This window comes from Bactrocera tryoni, chromosome 5, assembly GCF_016617805.1.
Source record: "Bactrocera tryoni isolate S06 chromosome 5, CSIRO_BtryS06_freeze2, whole genome shotgun sequence".
In the NCBI taxonomy this organism is placed as follows: domain Eukaryota; kingdom Metazoa; phylum Arthropoda; class Insecta; order Diptera; family Tephritidae; genus Bactrocera; species Bactrocera tryoni.
Window position 1 is genome coordinate 59,563,350 of NC_052503.1, and position 19,597 is coordinate 59,582,946.

Below are 19,597 nucleotides of genomic sequence, written 5' to 3' on the forward strand. Positions count from 1 at the left end.
AAAAATGGAAGCAAAAGAACTGGCTAATTTGGTACTGTGATAGTTCAAAGAAAGTCAAAAACACGTAGGATCAAAGAGATTCTCATACGAGGCAAAGACATAAAAATTTTATTTTCCCATTATTCCCGCGACAGCCGGTTCTACGCACCGGAATTGACTCGGATTTCATCCGACCAAGGGCTGGTTTTTTTTTTGGTTTGTCCTCTCCCCGCTACTGTTTAATTTCAGAGGGGGTTTCCCTAACCTCGTACGCAGATGATTGCACGATATTGACGTCGGGCAATGGAATCGATGGCATGTGTTCGAAAGTAAACAGCTACCTCTCCGACCTTTCTCGGTTCCTCACTGCACGGAAACTCACACTTTCCCCCACCAAATCTACAGCGAACATTTTTCCATAACCTCGTACGCAGATAATTGCACGATATTGACGTCGGGCAATGGAATCGATGGCATGTGTTCGAAAGTAAACAGCTACCTCTCCGACCTTTCTCGTTTCCTCACTGCACGGAACCTCACACTTTCCTCCACCAAATCCACAGCGAACATTTTTACGAACTTGACCTTTTTATTGCAGTCGATGGCGTGAAAATTCCGACTGTTAACAACCCTAAGACTTTAGGTGTAACCTTTGATAGTCTGTGCTCCTTCACTCCCCATTCAACCGCGATTATCGCCAAGGTACAGAGCCGCAACAAAATCCTCAAGTCGCTAGCCGGCAGCACATGGGGAAAAGGCAAAGAAACGTTGTTGGCAACATACAAGGCAATCGAGCGGCCGATCCTCAACTACGCAACACCTATATGGTCGCCTGGATGCAGTGGAGGAAACTCCAGACCTGCCAAAATACTGCACTCCGGACCACGACGGGATGCCTTGTGATGTCTCCTATCGAACAAATACACAGTGAGACGCTTATGCTCCCAGTTAAGGAGCATAATGAACTCCTCTCCAAGCAGTTCCTGCTGGAATGTTTTCGTAGAAATCACTTACAGCCATCTACTTGGAGCGGAACCGCCTCCTAGGAGCATCAAAAGGTCCTTCCTTGACTACGTCGACGACGTCGTACATTACGCCGACCGTACTTCGGACGCAATCGACTTTCGACAGGTACTGACCGCCATTCACATTGGAGCCATTAACACCTTCACCGACTCCCTTCCCGTGAATGGCGTTCATGGAGTCAAACCACTACCCATCGCAGACGAAGAGCTCGAGTTACCGCGAGAAACGCGAGTGACCCTAGCGCAGCTTCGTTCTGGATATTGTAGCAGGTTAAACTCCTACTTATTCAGAATAGGCCCAGACATACCCAATGTATATACGCCAGTCCCTGTAAACATTACAGCAAAAGACGCACACACTCATCCTACTTTTTTAATCAACAACTACTCCGAAAAAGATATAAAAGGGTGCCTCGCAAACTTCATTAAAAAGCAAAGTGTCTGAAGAATAAAATTAATGCTCATTATAAAACTATGCATCAGTTATATCAACAACATGGCAGCAAATCAAATTTTAAGACAAAACAACAGCAACGTGTTATGATGAGACTAAGGGGCTATACCAGTGTAATTAGGCGATTTTCGTAAATCGTAAAAAGAAAACACTCGATTGAATGTTTCAACTATATTTTAAGATTTTTTTATTTACTGTCTTGGGAGGAGAAAAAAAAAGTGCCCCAACTGCTGACATGATTCCGGCTCAATGAGTAGCTAAAACAAAAAAATTCAAATTTATTAAACTTAAAGATATTTCCTAACAATGACCTACAATTTTAAAAAATATCAAAATTTAAAAAAATGACGTAATTTTGAAAAAAAAAAATTCGTAGGTCATTGTATAATAAATGTATTTAAAAATACTCAGTTTTAATTTGAAATCGATCGGTCAATTTCTCGTTGAGTCATGTCAGCAATTTTTAAAAATGTCGTTCGAGAAAAACGCGTATCGCTTGTATATGTTTGTACCTGCGAGCGGTCGTTTTTTAGAACGCTGCCATCCAAAAACTATTCAAGATACGACCTTGCCGATTTCACCTGGTATAGCCCTTAAACTCGGACATACTACTCACTACCACTTTGCATGAACTGTAATGATACCCTAACCATGCAACACCTAATAAACTGCTACAACGACACATCGCAAAATGTTGATTTGCATACCGCTATAGCAACACTGAACTACGAAAATATATCCTATACAATTAAAATTCATTTCGGTTGAAATGTACATACGTGTGTTCAAAAAGTATCGCGAATTTTGAATTTTCGCGGGTTACGTATATTCGAATTTCGAATTTTTTGTGGCGTTATGTTGGTACACATGTCTCTCACTTCTGCCGACAAGCTCGGTCATTTTGAATGTTCATTTAATTGTTGACAGCTGCTTTCAGAGATAAAGAGATCCCCAACTCTCTTGTCACTGGAAATGTGAGAGCCGCTCACTTACCGAACTTTGACAGTTGACTGGATTGGGTAGGTTTTGACGTTTTGCAATTGGAATGACTGGAACGGCCAGATTGAAATTATACCAAAAATATATGTGAACGGAGAAATTTGTTGCCGCCGTTCAAGATGTTAATAAAAATTTAAAACAATGAAAATCAAAGAAAATGCGAAATTTAAACATATTTCATGAAACGTTTTGTAATTTGATGCATAATAGAATTCATTTTCTATTACAAATGATTAAAAACATTCATTAATTGACAACTAACAGGCTTAATTCACCTTATTAAGTATTGAAAGATCGAAAGTCAGTTGTTTTAATACATCATAAAATCATAAAAAAGGATTTAGGTGGTTTCGCCATATATTAAAAGTCCAATATATAATAATTTGCAATCGTAATAAACGTTGGGTATTTTAATTTAAATGACCGAAAATTCTTATTTTATTCGATGTGGCCACAATGGAAAATGTTATAAAAAAACGCTTATTTTGAGGCGCTCTCACACTGGAATAAGTTGGGCATCCCATTATCCCTGGCTGCTTTGCTTGCACGTGTTTTGGGTCGTCTTCGATTTTTACCCATTCAAAAAAATGGATCAAAGGACCTTTATCAAATTTCGTGTGAAAAACGAAATTAAGTGCGCGGATGCATTCCGAATGTTGACTGTGGCAAACGGAGAAGCTACCTTGGACCGAAGCAACGTTTATCGGTGGTACAAAATGTTCTCAGAAGGCCGAGAAGATGTGAACGACGAAGAGCGTGCCGGACGCCCGAGCACTTCAACAACAGACGAAAAAATTAATGAAGTGGAGAAAATGGTATTGGCCAATCGTCGAATCACCGTTAGAGAAGTTGCTGAGGACCTAAACATATCGATTGGCAAGTTATGCGCAATTTCCGCGAAGCAATCCGCCAAAAACGCCCGGATTTGCGGAAGAACAAAAATTGGCTTTGCACCACGATAACGCCCCTGCTCACACATCGTTGCTTGTTCGCGACTTTTTGGCCAAAAACAACACACTAATGATGCCGCAGCCACCGTTTTCCCCAGATCTGGCCCCCTGTGACTTTTTCTTGTTCCCTAAACTGAAGAGGCCCCTGAAAGGACGACGTTACGCTTCTCTTGACGAGATAAAGACGGCATCGAAGGAGGAGCTGAAGAAGATAAAATAAAATGATTTTTTGAAGTGCTTCGAAGATTGGAAAAACCGTTGGCACAAGTGTATAATATCTCATGGGGATTACTTTGAAGGGGACAAAATAGATATTCATGAATAAATAAATAATTTTAGAAAAAACACAAAATTCGCGATACTTTTTGAACACACCTCGTATAAGTTAATTAAGGGGGTAGTAAGGTTAATTCGAGCGAAAAAAAGCATATTTTCAATAATTTTTTTTAAAGATACAATCAATATTTATTTATTTCTATAATTATAGCGTAATTATATGACATTTAAAGAATATTCTGTGAAAGTTTCATAGAAAAATATTAAAAAATGAGCCGGTGACAGAGAATCTTCGCAGACCTTCCAAAAAAAAATTGATTCGCGGTGAACATAACTCATGACTGGATCATTTGAAATTAAAAAACCAAATTGATTTGATTAGTTGATAAGTTTCCTCAGATAACGCTTTCGAATTTTTTTTTTTTTGTTTAATGATTTTTCAATTTTCGCTTCGAACTCAAAATACTGATTTTTCACTAAAAAAAATCAGAAATTTTGTTGTTTAAAAATAAGTTAAAATTAAAAAAAAACTGGACAGCGTTACTTCACAATTTATATAAAGAAAGAATGTGCAAAATTTCAAAAGGATCGGGTCAGTAAATTTTGAGTTACCGGCTTCGAAAAAGTGAAGTTTGAGAAAAACACGTTTAAAGTTTCACAGCCGCTCACAACCAAATCGGAGGGCGGAGACTTACAAGTGTATATCTCCGTCAATTTTGCTTTAATTGCTCTCAAATTTTCACAGAATAATATTAAGATGTTGTACATTAATATAAAATAAAAAATAAAAAAATGCAAAAAAAAAAAACAAAAATACCTTACTACCCCCTTAATGTATCTAAACAAAATGGGACGAAGGCCTAAGCAGCCAGTTTCCGTTTGTTTTTCTAGTATGTCTGTAAAATGATTTACAGGTCATATTAAAATAAATAAAAAACTATTAGAAAAGGGGAACTACAAATTGTTTATTTTTGTTTTTGGACATAATTTATGAAATCTCCTTCGTTTGTAAGAGATAATTTGAACGAAATATTACGAAAATAGTGTTCGAGTAGGGTCATTGCATAGTTTCATGTCCGGTTATAAAAATTGCTTTTGTATGAAAATAATAATGAAAATGTTGTGTTCATAAAATTTGTCCAATTATGGGAATTGTCCGGCTATGAGCACTGTCCGTAATAGGGAATTTCACTGTATATACTTACTTTAAGTTCAAAATCTAGTAATTATATATTTTAATGTAAATATATATCTACAATATATGCATATTATATAATAATTTAAAACCAATAAAAATTAAATTTAAACAAGTATGGAAGAGCTAAGTTCGAGTGCAACCGGACATTTTATAATTTTGCAACTTTCAAGAATCAAAGCCAGGTAAATACTTTAAGGTGTAAAACCAATGATATAGAGTAAAGTAAGCCGGATGTTCGAAAATCCTGTTATTAGTTATATGGGGGTTAGGCCAAGTTTTCGCTCAAATTTATCTATTTTAGGCACAGAGATATACTGTTGTGAATAAAACACGCTCTCTTATTTTAATTGGGATAACTTACATATTGACTGATATATGCGGTACAAGTCACCCTAAAACCCGAAAATCTTTATATTAAGTATATGGGAGCTAGGGGAAGTATTGGTCCAATTAAAACAATTATTTATGTACATACAGATATACATATGTATCATTATAAGAGAACGATTATTGTTGATTTGTGTACTGTAAACTGAACGAATCAAGTGGAATTTAAAATTGTGCTATATGGGAATCAGGCGTGGTTGTTGTCCGATTGAATGTAAGAAGAATGCAAAGTACTAAATTTTGTCGAAATCGGTTAGTCGGGTACCGAGATATGGGATTTCACCAGAAAGTGGGCGGTGCTAATTTTCCCATAAAGCTCTCTCATACCATCTAGGTGGTAAAATTATATGTCTCTGGCGGAGAGTGGCGGGGTTTCGCTTTCTGGGGTTGTCCTCTGATTTCATCCATTTTCACTGTCCGTAGAAGTTCTTATAAGATTTGTACTCAGCATATTTGAATGTTCTAGCTTAAAAGGGAGTCTGCTTTAGAAGATTTAAAACATCGATTTTTTAAGGATTTTTTTGAGAGGGAAAGATATAATTTATTAAAGCCAAATTTCATCATGCATCTCGCATGTGCATTTGTCGGACGGCGGGCAGGATGCAGGTCGCAATTTCTGTCTGAAACAAAAAATTCAAAGAGATTCATATTTATTAATAACTTATCTTCTAGTTAAACTAAGAAATTTCCAAAAATAATGTAAAATTCTACATTTTTTGGAAAATTGAAAAAAGTGGGTTTGGACCAAAAAATTTTTATTTTCTGTTGTTTAAAAATATGTCCAACTTGGCTTTTCTTAGTTTTTTTAGTTTAAATTGAAGATAATTTAATACCAAAGGTAATAAACTTTGCCCCAATTCAGTATGACGTTTAGTTTTTTTCTAACCTGCCCACTAATTAAGAAAAATCGTAAAAATGAAAGAGAAATCTAGCATCAAAGTTTTCGCTATCTGCCCAAGCGCTCATTTACCTGATCGACGCATATGCTGCTATCTTCTCGATCTTGGTTTGAAGTCCCATTTAGTTAATCGGAGATCAGAATGGGAGTCATGCTGTCTATTTGAGCTCCTATGGACCTTAGAGGTCGTCGGGTGGAGTGGCGGCGCAGTGCGCGAACTAGATGCAGGTTGCACAGCCGTTGAGGCTAAGGTCGCAGTTCACTCCCTATGTGCCTTAAGGCCTGAGCAACATGTACTATATTACACCTGAACGCAGTTTGGATGGAGCCTCTTGGCGCATACGCAGCAGAAAAATACCTCCGGGCCTTGGTTGGAACCTGCTAAAAGGCGTTGCTCCAGTGCCGACAATCTTATTCTAAAACTCACCGATCCAAACGGAGTTAGATCGCCGAAATAACATCCCTTGGCCGGATGAAATCTAGATCAGTTCCGCCACGTGGGAATTGGGGTTCTTTCCAAGTCGATCTCCTGCATGCAAAAGAACTATGAACGCCCCGGTGTTGGACCTACCAGGGTTATTGTTTTTGAAGCGCGGCGCAAGACCGATAGTACAGTATATGTGTGCGATTTAATTATTAATATGTTAATTATGTTAGTTATGTAGTGTAGTGTATGAAAAAGCTTATTTGAAAAATGTGTGCAAAGTTCGTTCAACATATATTTATATACAGTTCTTCTTCTTTACTAGCGTAGCCAAGATAAAAACAGCGCGCCAGTCGTTTCTTCTTTTTGCAAGGTGGCGCCAATTGGAGAGTCCAAGCGAAGCCAGGATGGCAGACCCCTTTTTGATGTCGACTACGGCAAACGAATGAAGGATTTATATACAGTAACGAGCGTTAAAAAAGAATGAAGGTTTTGTTTGGTTTTGAAACAATAGTACAAATTGCAAAACTATATAATAGGTGGCAAAAAAAGAGGCGGACCACTTAAAACGACGGCAAAAGTCGATCAAAACATTGCATATTCAAACTTCAAATATAATCATCTCAAAAGCTATAAGTCTGCGACGGGTACATGTGCATCAATTTTTTAATCCTGATTACCTCCTCTATCCGCCCTCAGATCGCGGCGCCAAAAGAATCGTAACGGCGCAAAGGATATGTACATAGGGGGCCACTGCCTTATGGTTTTTGAGATGTTTGTACTTATAGTTCAAAAATGCAACTATTTAAAGGACGTATTTCTCAGATTTATAATACATTTTAAACTTATATTTTTAACTTTTATATCCAACAACTCGTCACTAATTCTTGTATCCCCATTCATTTTATATTAAATATTGCAAAAATAACTTTAATTCAATATTTAACTTTTTTCAATTCTTTTTCTTCACTCAATAACACAAAGGAACTAAAAGAAATTAAAAAAAAAAACTAATAATACCCCAAGTATGGAATAAATAAAACGAAAGTTAAATATGGAATTAAAGTTAGTTTTGCCCCATTTAATACAAAACAAATGTGTAGAAAATTAGTGAAATGTTGGTGATTACAAAAATTATGCATGTGTAAAATTCATTCATTATAAATCAAAGATATACCCACTTTAAATAGTTCAATTTTTGAACTTTAAATGCAAATATCTTAAAAACCATAAGTGTGTGACCCTTTTTGCTTAATCCGGAGAACATCCTTTATCTGTACATACCCATTTTAACCCGAAACTCGGGGGAGGCGTTTTGCTATTCTAAATCCCAGCCATGTATTTTTGTGTTTTTTTTTCTAGAATTTTTTTTTTTTATTTTTATTTACAAACTTTTCCAATAAAACCACTTCTAACTTAGCAATTTGTGCCAGTTTTCTTTTTCTGACTGCTAGTATTGCGTAAGTGAATGCAAATAAAACTGTTTGACATGTTAACAGTACTAAGAGGGATTCTTCCCCTACCATACAATAATATCACTCAACTTACCTACGTATGACATATTGATATTTTACAGTTTACGAAACCGGTGTAAATATATTTTATAGCTTCTTCATATACGTAAGTATATAAAGATATGTTTTATATTCCTATATGGAAAGTAATGATGTAAAATGAATCCTATCCTAATATTTTATTAATAAAAGCAAAGTATATATTTTATGTGTATACAGCGAACTGGATATGTATATTTTTTGGAATCCAAAGCAACGCCCTATTTGTAAAAGTTATAAAACTAGCGCGATCAACTGATTTTATCAGTTATGGACACACATAAACATTAAATATTGGAGAATTATTGTCATTAGCGCACACGATTCCACGTATACAAATGGATGTGTGTGCAAACATTTCTTGTATTGTGTCACTTATCTAGTATATATACATATGTGCCGCGCTGCTACTATGGTGGCGCCTAGTGCACAACGCAGCCTCCTTTTTGTATTATTCGTATAACAGAACAGTAATTTTGCGTGCAAATATCATTTTTTTCTACACTGTTTGCTTACTTGGCCTCCTCTGCAATTTCGGACGCACTTACCAATTACTTAATTAACGCTATAAGTTCGTCTTACATGCCTTGGTGTTGTTTGTATATTTTTTCTTCGGTAACATTGTGCATTTTAAAGACACAATAAAGTTTACACAAACTATTGAAAAATCAATAACATATTTTTAACACTTCTATCAAACACGTACTTCGTTAATATATCGTATACAACAGCGTTATATAACAGAATTGATTAAATTAACATTATTTTTTAACGAGAAATCAATGCAATAAATACAAACTTTATAACTATTTGATGTTACAAGTTTTGTTTGAAAAAGCGATAAATATTCAGTAGAGCACACCAGGTGATACACAATAGTCCTGATGGAACAAAACAGAAAACTTACGAACCACAAAAAATTTTTAGTACGCGACAAGGTGATCCACATACTTACAGTAGCAAAAGCAAATGCTCCCTTTAATGTATATTAATTTCTTAGCCATTTTTTAAATAAGTGTTATTTTTACACTCTGTTAGTTGAAATTTTTATGTATAGGAATTGCCATGCGTTGTTAAATTAAAGGAGTAATAAAAAAACATAATATTATAGTTCTACATTCAGCTATTAGTTAGAAACTTTGTTTTCTTATTTCCTCAAATATTTTAAATAATATATGCTTTCTTAATTTCTGTTAAGAGTTTATAGTTTTATTAAAAAATTACCAATTACACAAAAAGTAATAAATAATTTTGGACGACATTTTTGCACTATTTAATATAAAATAAATGATTAGAAACGAATTAGTGAAGTGTTAGTGGATATAAAAGTTAAAAATATAAGAGTAAAATGCAAATGCAGCGGCAACTATATATATAAATATATATTCCTGATCTGGAGGACCTCCTCTATCCGTACATACCCATTTTAACCCCGAAATCGGGATATGCTATTCTAAATCGTAGCCGATTGTATAAATTTTCTCTAACATTGTTGTTATCAAAAAGGTTAAAAATATACTCAATTTTAAACCAGTCAGTTATATCAACTCCTATTTGACCTTTCCGAGGCTTGTTGTTCCTTTTCATTGGGGGTGTTTTTTACGTGGCGGGTTCCAAACCCAGCACACAACCCTATGTGGGGGATGTTTCGCCTTCTCACTTTAGCTCGCCTTCGAACGGATGTTCTTAGGCTACCCAGAGGATACTTGGTCAAAGACCGAAAGTTGTGTGCTGCTTGAGCCATGTGCAAAATAATCGTTTCTGGCCACTCCCAAGTGAATGGCGATCACATGACTCCATCCTCAATTAAGATTTAACCTTTCCAATAGGAACAGATTTACAAAATTATAGATTATCAATTTTAAAATTCATTACCCTTGATGCGGTAATTTTGTGTAGGCACTGAAATAAATGACATATATTGCTGACGTAATTGCCCGTTAATACTGGACGCAAATATGAAAACTTCTATTGCTCATTATTGTTCACATTTCTCTTCTATTGTTTTTCATCATAAGATACCATTTTGTTTTATTATTATATTATTTGTAAGATGGGAATGGAAAAATTGATATGAAGACGGCGTTCCAGTTCGATAAGTAAAAGTGTGGTAGTAGAAATGCGTTCAACAAACAATTTCTTGATCATGTAACATTCGTGTAAGAGTTTATGTCGGTCTAATAATGATAAGTACTCTCTGTGCTTCCGTTATTCATAGCGTTCCTGATATAAGTACATTAGTCAGTGGGATATTTGATGAGAGATAGTTGTGAGAGTTCGAATTTATTTTCTTTTGAAAACATTTTAGGATTTTATTTCTTTAGGAATTTAACTTTTGATATTTTGTGTACGCAATATTACTAAGATATTATGCCACCCCCAAGACCGAGGGGAGTGGGATATAATACAGGAGTCGCAACATCAAGGCCCAGCCCGAATACACCGATGTCTGAGAGACAGCAAATGGCACTGCTTATTCAGATGACGGCAAACTCGACGACAGGTAATTTATATATTTTAATAATCGCTAATATAGAAATATAACCGAATACTATTAAAATTATAGTTTCATATAAACAATCAGTAGAAAACTTGATTAAATATAAAAAAAAAAATTGCAGAGGCCTCTAGAACGCACATCAAAAAGAATGAGCATAAAAAAGGTGATGATGTTGAAGATGTTAACTCCACAGAAAAGCATGATCATTCAGAGACCAGCCGCGACAAATTAACCACTGATGAGGGTCATACCGAAAACAAAATTGAACATGATGGTGTTGGCAGCGCAGATACACCTTCGTCCAGTCAGAGTAAACGTCACTTCTCAGATATAGATGAGGAGGAATTTGAGGAATGTGATGAAGGCAAGAAAAAGAAACGAAAAGAGGTAGATGGTGGAAAAGATGCAAAAACCACAACAACTACACGTCTTCCAGGACGTATGGAAAAGGTTATCAAGCAAACATCAGCGTCTAAAAGTTCGCCGAATCCAAATAAAAATGCAAACTCCACAGAAAAAGATCAGACTGAATTGGCAAAGTCTGGTTTCGGCAAACAATTTGAAACAGAGGGTGATGATGAAGAATTTAAAATGTCTGAATCCTTATACAGTGGCGGTTTAAAGGTGCCGCCACTAAAAATTGTAATCCCACAACAGAACTGCTCCATTGACACGGATGGAAATGTATCACGTACAGGCAAAATCAACACATCTCGTAATGCAGCGCTACCATATGTTGTCAGCTCGAATACGAATGATTCCAACGAACGTGAAGCGCAATGCGGCAGTCCTCATGAAAGTCCCATAAAAATAAATAACTTACAATGCAATATTATAGATGAGAAAAATTTGAAGCTATTGAACGAGGAGAAGAATTTACATCGTGTGCTACGTAGTTCTCATCGCAGTGGTATTACTAGTACCGAACGTAGCTCTAATAATTCCTCACCTCAAATGCAAAGCAGTTCACCATCGCCAGCATCATCGAACGCCAATGAGGGCATTACAGATAATAAACTTACATTTACCAATGTTGGCGCAAGCCCTCTACAACATAATCACACATATGAAAATGAGAATATTGTTAATTTACCAAGCCCATCCACCTCGTCGACATCGTCATCGAAAGACGTACATTCGCACGGTGTAGAATTACATCCACGCAAGCGAAAAATACGCACAAAACACGATGATAATCACAATAATAAAAACAATGGAAATCAAAATACAAATACAGAAGCTAACGCTTCAATGTCTGATACACATTCGCATGATATGCCATTTACAAATTGTTTCCAAATGTATCTTAGAATACGCCGGCAAATTGAGAAAAAGTGGCAAAATATGTACCCGATCAAACCAAGACCGCCGCAGGGTTATAATGAGTATTTGCTAAATAAAAAAAATTATCTGCTTGCAAGTAATGAGAAGAAAATTGAATCCGTGACACCGTCTAATATTCCACCGAAGATGCAAGAAATATATCGCTTGCAAGAAAATGAACGCAAAGCTCTGCTACAGCGTCACATTGTGGAGCGTGAAAAATTATGCTTGAATGTGGAACAGGAAATGATACGGGTTCACTCGAAGGCAGCGCGCAATATTTCATGTCAGCCAGTGCCGTATTCGGTGTGTACTCTTCTCAAAGACGAAGAAGTATACAATATACCAACATCGGAGCAGGATGAAAAAGATAAAAACGCACGTTACCGTTTCAATGGTCGACAACTACTAAGTTGGCTGCAAGATGTCGATGATAAGTGGGACAAAATCAAGGTAAAAACAATAACAAAACAACTTTATGGATCGCTTACAATGTTTGTATTGATTTCAGGAAGCCATGGTTTTACGTCATCATAACGAAGCGGAAAGTCTGCATGCTGTACAGATGATGGATTGGGATATTGCATTGAAAAAACATAAATTATGGGATTATAAATGTGAAACTGCCGTTGATAAAGATCATGTACCTATTGTACATGTCAGCGATGACTTTGATCTTTTACCAGCTTAAATTTATCAATAAAAAAGTGATTAAATATATAATTATATATATGTATTCATGTATATAGATACATAACTTTCCCTTAAAGTTAAGGTCTAATCGTGATTTCAGCACTGAACTATATGCACTTAAAATATATATAAAAATGCTTAATAAAGCACCAAATGTTAAAAACGTATTTTAAAATTGGATTATAATAAAAAAAACTAAACAAAAATATAGAACATGAAGGTCTAAATATTTATATATTTAACTTAATCAAAATACAATAGATATATATCACTTTATTTATCTTCGTTCATCATTTTTATAAAAAGATCAGCTAATTTTTCTGCCTCATTAAGCCTTTGGTCCCTTTCCATTCCACTCGAAATTCTCCTAAAATTTTGTATGCTCGTTATTAAATTTTCGAAGCCTTCCAACTGTTCTTCTAGATCATCATTAAGTTCGTCTGTATTGGCACCTTTAAACATATATTTATTCAATAACCATATTATTTGTTTGAGATAAAAAAACGCACCTGGTACTATGACATTTGACCAAATATTATTCTTTAACACTTCAACAACTTCTTTATATCCCGTTGTCTCACTATTATCGTCGTTATTACATAATTCAATTATATCAAATTGAAATTTACAACTTTCTTTAACTGTACTATAAGCCAGGCCTTGTTTAGCATCATCGTAGAGTTTGCTAGTCAGTAATAATCCCAACTCAATGTCATTGTTATTTAGAAAACTGCAATATTCACTTAAATGAGATTTCAAAGTTTTCTAAACAGAATAAAAATTGTCATCTTTGTAGATTAAAATATATGTATATATAAATATAACTATTTACATCATCGGGATCAAAGTAGACTATCAACATTTCTGTGGCACTTAAAAGATCTTCTGGTAGTTCACGGATATCTCCTTCATAAGGTAACAAAGCTATGGTGTTTTCGTAATATTTTGTCTTCAGATCGCATAAATAAGTAGCAAATGTACATAATCCAAACGACATAGTTACAGGTTTGTTTATAGCGTTTCCGTTGCTAACAAGAATATCTGTATAAATAATTACAAACGTTTACATTAAACAAATTATCAGCCTAGATATTAACTGGATGCACAAATGTTTTTGATATTAAATACTTCTAGCTAATTTGTCCGGCTTTTGCTCGCCACGCGATATCAAAATAACCACAGGTTTCATTTTTACTCTCAATTAATACGTTAAATATATTGGTTAAGTGATAATATTAGACAATCAAACTTTTGACTCGTCGTTTAAAAATTTTGTTTTTAATTGAACTTGCTGCCTAATTAAATGACTCTTAAACACAGCGTGTTTCATAAAACAATTTTTGCTTTAAAGAGTTTCTATTTATAGCTTAGGTTAATACACTTTTATATATATCTATAAATATTAAACATATCTATGCACTTAATTTGCTAATACTTCAATTTTTAATATATCATTTTGGTTATACAGATTTACAGCCCCATTCTGATGCCCTCACAGAAATCACCACCCTCACTATTGTCAGGTTTTTGTTATTTTTGAGGTTTTCCGTAAGCTGAGATGATTTCAAAAGCTCAAATGCTCAAAATTTCATCACAAACTTATGATGTCTGAAAGCAAATCTCACAATGCGAAATCGGTTGAGTTTGAGTTTGTTTTGTTATACCATGTTCAGACCGAAAAATTAAAAGATTAGATTACATTTAAGCATTTCATAACCCAACATGGTTCTTACTGCCGTTGAAAAGATTAAAAACAGCTGTTTCTGCCACTCAAAAATTTACATCGCTTAATATTTATCAAATGAAAACATTGTCATATAGTATTTTGTAATAAAAGCCGTATTATTTTAAATATTTTCCATATTATGGAAATAATGGACGCATTTTTTTTTTTGGGAAGTCGATTTTCAGCAGAAATTAGATTCATTGCTCTAATAAAAATTTGTTTGTTTACATTTTTTCTTTTTTGTAGTGTCTAAATCAGCTGTGATAATATAATAGATTTCCAATGCTGCCAAGTAGATGGCGCAAAATCAGAGTCGCACAGAGAGATTTAGCGTGGACCAGTTTCAAATCACTCCGATGAAGTGATTTTGAACTGTCATTTTTGTATGGCGAAATCTTGATAAATTTATAAGATTAGTGGGATAAACCACTTAACAGCCGAAATCGTGTGATTAAGGGTCGGTCTGAACATGGTATTAATTTCAATATTTTTAAAGAAATTTGCAATATTAGGAAAACGTTAGTATACCGTCCCTGGATTTCGGGAATAAAATGGGTATGGTCAGATAGAGGAAGTCCTCCCGATCAAGAATATATACAGTTATAGCAACAGGAAACTTTTAATTTTCGAGATATTTGCGTTTAAAGTTGAAAATTACCATTCTTTGAATTACATATTTTTCGATTTAAATTTAATTCTACTCTTATATTTTTAATTTTTATGTTCACTAACACTTCATTAAATATTTTGTACACATTGTTTTACCTTATATAGAGCAAAAATTGTTTTATATCTACATTAAACTTATTGTTTAAATCTATTGATTTGACAACAGCTAAGGGTTGCAGTCTGTTAAATAATCAGTGTTACCTTATAGACATCTTTTGTAAATGCACTAGAAGAAATAAAGAAAGAAAAAAACAGAATTTTGCAGTTGTCTATCACAAAAAATCTTTTTATTACCCGCCAATGGGGTGTGTCAAGTTTTTTCGCGTAAAACTCCTTTTTACGTTGGAGGCTTTCGGCCGCGCTTCAAAAAAGTAACCCTGGTTGGTCCAACAAAGGGAATTGTCTAGTTTTTTCGTGTTAAATTCCTTTTTGTTGATCTTTCTTTATATTCTATTTTGGTTAGTTGTTCAAATATATTAGTATGGTAACACTGATTATTTGACAGTTTGTAGCGCTGATATAAAAGCTTTTGAACAATAAGTTAAATATTAAATTAAAATGTTTTTGCACTATATAATGTTAAATAAATGTGTACATACGAATTAGTGAAGTGTTAGTGGATATAAAAGTACAAAATATAAGTATAATATTAATTTTAAATCGCAAAAATATGTAGTTTAAATAGTAAGAATTTTCGACTTTAAACGAAAATATCTCGAAAACTATGAGTTTCAAGCGGCTATAACCATATATATTCTTGATCTGAAGAACCTTCTCTATCCGACCATATCCATATTATTCCCGAAATCCTGGGATGGTAGTCTAAAGCCGACCCCTTTGTTTTGCCTTGTTTGTTTTTGTAAAACACCTGGTTCTCAGCAAAGTGGTTTGAGCAAGAAGAACCTCACAACAAACCTCACAAAAGAGTTGTGAGGTTTTCCCAGAAGAGGGCTGTTATTCTCAAAACTAGGTATTCTTGACTTTTTAAGTTTGAATGAGGGATCGGCTTTAGTATGAATGAGCATCACTCTGTACTGTATTAATTCCATTATCAATCTCTGCACCGCATTTAACTTGCATTTGACAAACGGTGACCATTTCTACGTGTCAAGAAGTTTTGTCGGTATACGTGTAGTTAGCTTAATAAATTTGTTATTTTATAAAATTAAAACAAAATGCATACCGTTTTAACGCGTGGAAATGCCACTGTGGCATATTCGTTAAGTGTTCTCGCCTGCTTAACTTTTTGTTGTTTTCTTTCGACAGTCTTTCTCGACAGTAGGACTACTGCACACGTAAACACTGTAAAGGTGTTGGTGTAAGTAGATTTGTGTATTTATGCCGAAATCGAATTCATATATTTTCGTTTTGTATATACATTTTAGGAAAAACGTTCCTGACTATGGCGCCTCCCGTGAGAAACATGATTTGGGTTTTCTTACCTTCGATTTGGAGACGAATTTGACAAGCCTCTTCAATTGGAATGTTAAACAATTGTTCCTTTACCTGACCGCTGAATATAAAACTCCAGACAGTGTGCTAAATCAAGTTGTGTTGTGGGACAAAATAATATTACGCGGAGAAAATTCTGCATTAGATTTTAAGAATATGAATACAAAGTATTACTTCTGGGATGACGGCAATGGTTTAAAGTAAGTAAATTCTGGGTGAATTTTAGAATAACATTAAATAGTTTTGACCAGCGTTTGAAAAGCTACGCTACTCCCGTAGCATTTCATTTTGCTATTGCTACCAGTCTCACTTTGTCGGGAGCCGGGCACGATTCCGATTACTTTGGCGGTCGGGTAAAAAACACGAATTTCGGTATAAATGAGGTATGTACGGATAGGGAAGCTTCTCCAGAGGAGAAAAAAGCAAAAATAATGTTGCTAACACTTTAATTTTTTATGGTAAAATTTAGAATAGCATCCCCGGATTTCGGGGATAAAATGGGTATCAATGGAAAGGTGACGTTCTCCAGATCACGAAAATATATATATATATATATAGTTGCCGCTGACTTATAGTTTTAAAGATATTTGCATTTAAAGTTGAAAAATTGACAACTTTTACATCGACAATTTGTGTATTGTGAGTAACTTTTTCACTTATATTGTGCACTTTTCACTTACTAACACTTCACTATAACGTTTCGGTATATTAATTTTTTTAATATTTGTTGTAAATAAAGCTTTATTTTAATTATTTTATTTTAGTTACAATTCTCTGCATTTGCATAATAAGAAAAGGGTTGCCATGGTTATTTTTTTTGGAGCGCGGCGCGGAAAAAGTGCACAATATAAGTGAAAAAGTTACTCACAATACACAAATTATCAATGTAAAAGTTGTCAATTTTTCAACTTTAAATGCAAATATCTTTAAAACTATAAGTCAGCGGCAACTATATATGTATATATATATTCGTGATCTGGAGAACGTCACCTTTCCAGTGATACCCATTTTATTCCCGAAATCCGGGGATGCTATTCTAAATCCCAGCCATTTTTTAAATTATTCCCCATTCAAAAATTTGTATTAATAACACTTGGTATTTCACAATGTTTCACAACATTTTTTTCACATTTTTCACTTTGTATATTTAAATATGCACTCTAAACATTGAAGTAAGTTCATAATTAACTTTTATTTTGTTATATTTTAGATAAATTTATTAATTTAAAAATCACTTATCAACGACGCGTGTGAAAGTGTGAGATTCTTTACAATTATGAGGAAAACGAGCGTTGCCACATCGTAAACAAACCATATGTAGAATTTTCAACGATTTTTCATTGTTTGTATTTTCGCGTGATCCTTTTTTCTATATTAACTATAATAAAAAGTACTTGCCAACATTTTGTAAGCTATAATTGAGTTGTGTAATACACATAAATAATTAAAACTCTACATATGATAATATTATAAAATTTATATCATATCGGGGTGACTGAAGTACTTTTGCGTAGTATTCCTTTCTAAAAAATAGCACTGGTCGAGCCAATAACTAGGGTGACTGAATTACTTTCGCATAGTACTCCTTTTTGCGCTTGAAAAAAATAACCCTGGTCGAGCCAAAACCCGGGGTGACTGAAGTACTTTTGCGTAGTATTACTTTCTGTGTTGAATAGTACTACGTTCTGTGAAAGAAATTTCAGCGAAATTGTTTATTATCATATGGCAGTGCTCCATTCCCTCAAAATTGTTAGCTCATAAATGATGCTCACTAAGTGAGTAAAAAGTTATTTTTAAAATATAAATTTTTTACTTATAAAACCTGCAAAAAGAGGAAATTGTGAATTTGTTTAAATGTTTACAGTTTATTTAAATGAATTTGAAGTGAAAAATGTGCATGAAGGGTGTTAAATGTAGTGAAATAGCTTGTTGAAATGTTCGAAAATTTGGGAATTTTTGAACTTTTAAGTCGAATATCTCGTAAACTAAGCGTTTGCGGTACCTATACCCCTTATTTTTTAATCAGGAGGACTTCCTCTTTCCAACGGTACCTTCAGATCGCGGCGCCAAAGAAATCGGAATTGTGCCGGTTTGTATGTAGCAGAGCAGAGCTCGGAGTTTTTTTAGGTAAAAAACTATAGCTGTAGCAATAGCCAAAAATGAAGTGCTGTGCTCTGCTCTGTCGTAGCGGTAGCAAAAAATTGGGATCGATAGTAGAGCAGAGTTAATTAAAATTTTCATGTGCTACAGCTCTCGCATGCTTAGCATGTGTAGCAGAGCAGAGCACATACTTTTACATTGTTATGCTATGGCTCCCGCTAAAGTGAGAGCGGTAGCAATAATTTTAAAATTTTGCTGATACGGAGTAGTAAATGAAAACCCTGGTTAGAGGATATAAAAGTTAAAAATATGTGAGTAAAATTCATTATAAATCAAAGAAACACACTTTCAATGGTTTAATTTCTGAACATTTTTTTGCAAATATCTCAAAAACTATAAGTAAGCGGCAATATATAATTTATTTGGGCCTATATATTGTTATTTTTCTTTGTAGGAACAACAAAAATGTTTCGCTATATCTGTCGTGGAATATCATACCAAATGCAGGCTTGTTGCCAACAATCAGATCACTCGGATCTCACACATTCAAATTCCCTGCTGAATATTCAATTGCCTCGGTGTAAGAGATACTAAACTACACCTTTAATTTGTAATTAAAAAGAATAACTAAAACAAACAAATTATATTTATATATTTCAAAATAACTTGAATTTAAAAGTGTATTTACTTTGTATTTTGGGTCCTAAATATATTTAAATAAACAAAAAAATGTTTGTTTGATCATAAAGCACATACTCAAATTCGTGATGATTTGTGATTCGGCATACCTTGAAGTGTTTTATTTTACTGAAAATGAGTGTACATTCACCAGAATGAATAAAGAGAAATGCTTTGAAGAAAAAAGCATTGAAAAAGCATTCTCTGAGTCACATAAGCGTGATTTTTTTGTATCATATGAACCATTTTTTCCGAAAAATGGTAAAAATTTTACTTTTTTTTGCAAAATCGGGAAAAATTAAATAAAAAATAA

The 19,597-nt window shown here is 34.2% G+C and overlaps 6 protein-coding genes across 12 annotated transcripts in view; 2 read left to right on the forward strand and 4 right to left on the reverse strand.

The window, feature by feature from the left end:
* LOC120778689 (flightin) overlaps positions 1 to 8,772 on the reverse strand; it is a 71,787-nt gene extending 63,015 nt beyond the window's left edge. The window contains exon 1 of the mRNA XM_040110634.1: positions 8,692 to 8,772. The gene's annotated coding sequence lies outside the window, so the exon portion shown is untranslated. The remainder of the gene's footprint in view (positions 1 to 8,691) is intronic.
* LOC120778688 (neuronal calcium sensor 2) overlaps positions 1 to 8,775 on the reverse strand; it is a 54,781-nt gene extending 46,006 nt beyond the window's left edge. The window contains exon 1 of the mRNA XM_040110633.1: positions 8,692 to 8,775. The gene's annotated coding sequence lies outside the window, so the exon portion shown is untranslated. The remainder of the gene's footprint in view (positions 1 to 8,691) is intronic.
* Positions 1 to 8,918, reverse strand: part of LOC120778687 (neurocalcin homolog) — a 59,831-nt gene extending 50,913 nt beyond the window's left edge. For 2 of the 7 annotated variants that reach the window (XM_040110623.1, XM_040110631.1), the window contains exon 1: positions 8,692 to 8,774. The gene's annotated coding sequence lies outside the window, so the exon portion shown is untranslated. Of the gene's footprint in view, positions 1 to 7,874; positions 8,010 to 8,659; positions 8,777 to 8,849 lie in introns of those variants that run through there. The other 5 variants (XM_040110629.1, XM_040110624.1, XM_040110625.1 and 2 more) reach the window with 5 other exon arrangements.
* Positions 8,919 to 10,513: 1,595 nt separating this feature from the next.
* LOC120777505 (ankyrin repeat domain-containing protein 12) lies at positions 10,514 to 12,822 on the forward strand. The gene is made up of 3 exons (XM_040108859.1): positions 10,514 to 10,646; positions 10,765 to 12,419; positions 12,478 to 12,822. Exons 1-3 carry the CDS (start codon positions 10,514 to 10,516, stop codon positions 12,655 to 12,657), a joined length of 1,968 nt encoding a protein of 655 aa, XP_039964793.1. The 3' UTR covers positions 12,658 to 12,822.
* Positions 12,823 to 12,865: 43 nt separating this feature from the next.
* LOC120777506 lies at positions 12,866 to 13,977 on the reverse strand. Its single transcript, XM_040108860.1, has 4 exons — positions 13,788 to 13,977; positions 13,492 to 13,700; positions 13,169 to 13,424; positions 12,866 to 13,111 (listed from the first exon to the last, which is right to left on the reverse strand). Exons 1-4 carry the CDS (start codon positions 13,846 to 13,848, stop codon positions 12,933 to 12,935), a joined length of 705 nt encoding a protein of 234 aa, XP_039964794.1. The 5' UTR covers positions 13,849 to 13,977; the 3' UTR covers positions 12,866 to 12,932.
* A 2,154-nt stretch (positions 13,978 to 16,131) lies between these two features.
* On the forward strand, positions 16,132 to 19,367 carry LOC120778795 (signal peptidase complex subunit 3). Its single transcript, XM_040110795.1, has 3 exons — positions 16,132 to 16,372; positions 16,440 to 16,706; positions 19,061 to 19,367. The coding sequence occupies exons 1-3, from the start codon at positions 16,230 to 16,232 to the stop codon at positions 19,188 to 19,190; spliced, it is 540 nt and encodes a 179-aa protein (XP_039966729.1). The 5' UTR covers positions 16,132 to 16,229; the 3' UTR covers positions 19,191 to 19,367.
* Positions 19,368 to 19,597: the final 230 nt, after the last annotated feature.

Excerpts from the sequence above, each read along its gene's own strand:
- LOC120777506 (XM_040108860.1), bottom strand. The coding sequence starts at position 13,848 with ATGAAACCTGTGGTTATTTTGATATCGCGTGGCGAGCAAAAGCCGGAC. Across the intron at positions 13,701-13,787 it reads GCCGGACAAATTAGCTAGAA|ATATTCTTGTTAGCAACGGA; the intron begins GTATTTAATATC and ends TTATTTATACAG. Across the intron at positions 13,425-13,491 it reads TCTACTTTGATCCCGATGAT|AAAACTTTGAAATCTCATTT; the intron begins GTAAATAGTTAT and ends TATTCTGTTTAG.
- LOC120777505 (XM_040108859.1), top strand. The coding sequence starts at position 10,514 with ATGCCACCCCCAAGACCGAGGGGAGTGGGATATAATACAGGAGTCGCA. Across the intron at positions 10,647-10,764 it reads GACGGCAAACTCGACGACAG|AGGCCTCTAGAACGCACATC; the intron begins GTAATTTATATA and ends AAAAAATTGCAG. Across the intron at positions 12,420-12,477 it reads ATAAGTGGGACAAAATCAAG|GAAGCCATGGTTTTACGTCA; the intron begins GTAAAAACAATA and ends TATTGATTTCAG.
- LOC120778795 (XM_040110795.1), top strand. The coding sequence starts at position 16,230 with ATGCATACCGTTTTAACGCGTGGAAATGCCACTGTGGCATATTCGTTA. Across the intron at positions 16,373-16,439 it reads AACACTGTAAAGGTGTTGGT|GAAAAACGTTCCTGACTATG; the intron begins GTAAGTAGATTT and ends TATACATTTTAG. Across the intron at positions 16,707-19,060 it reads GATGACGGCAATGGTTTAAA|GAACAACAAAAATGTTTCGC; the intron begins GTAAGTAAATTC and ends TTTTCTTTGTAG.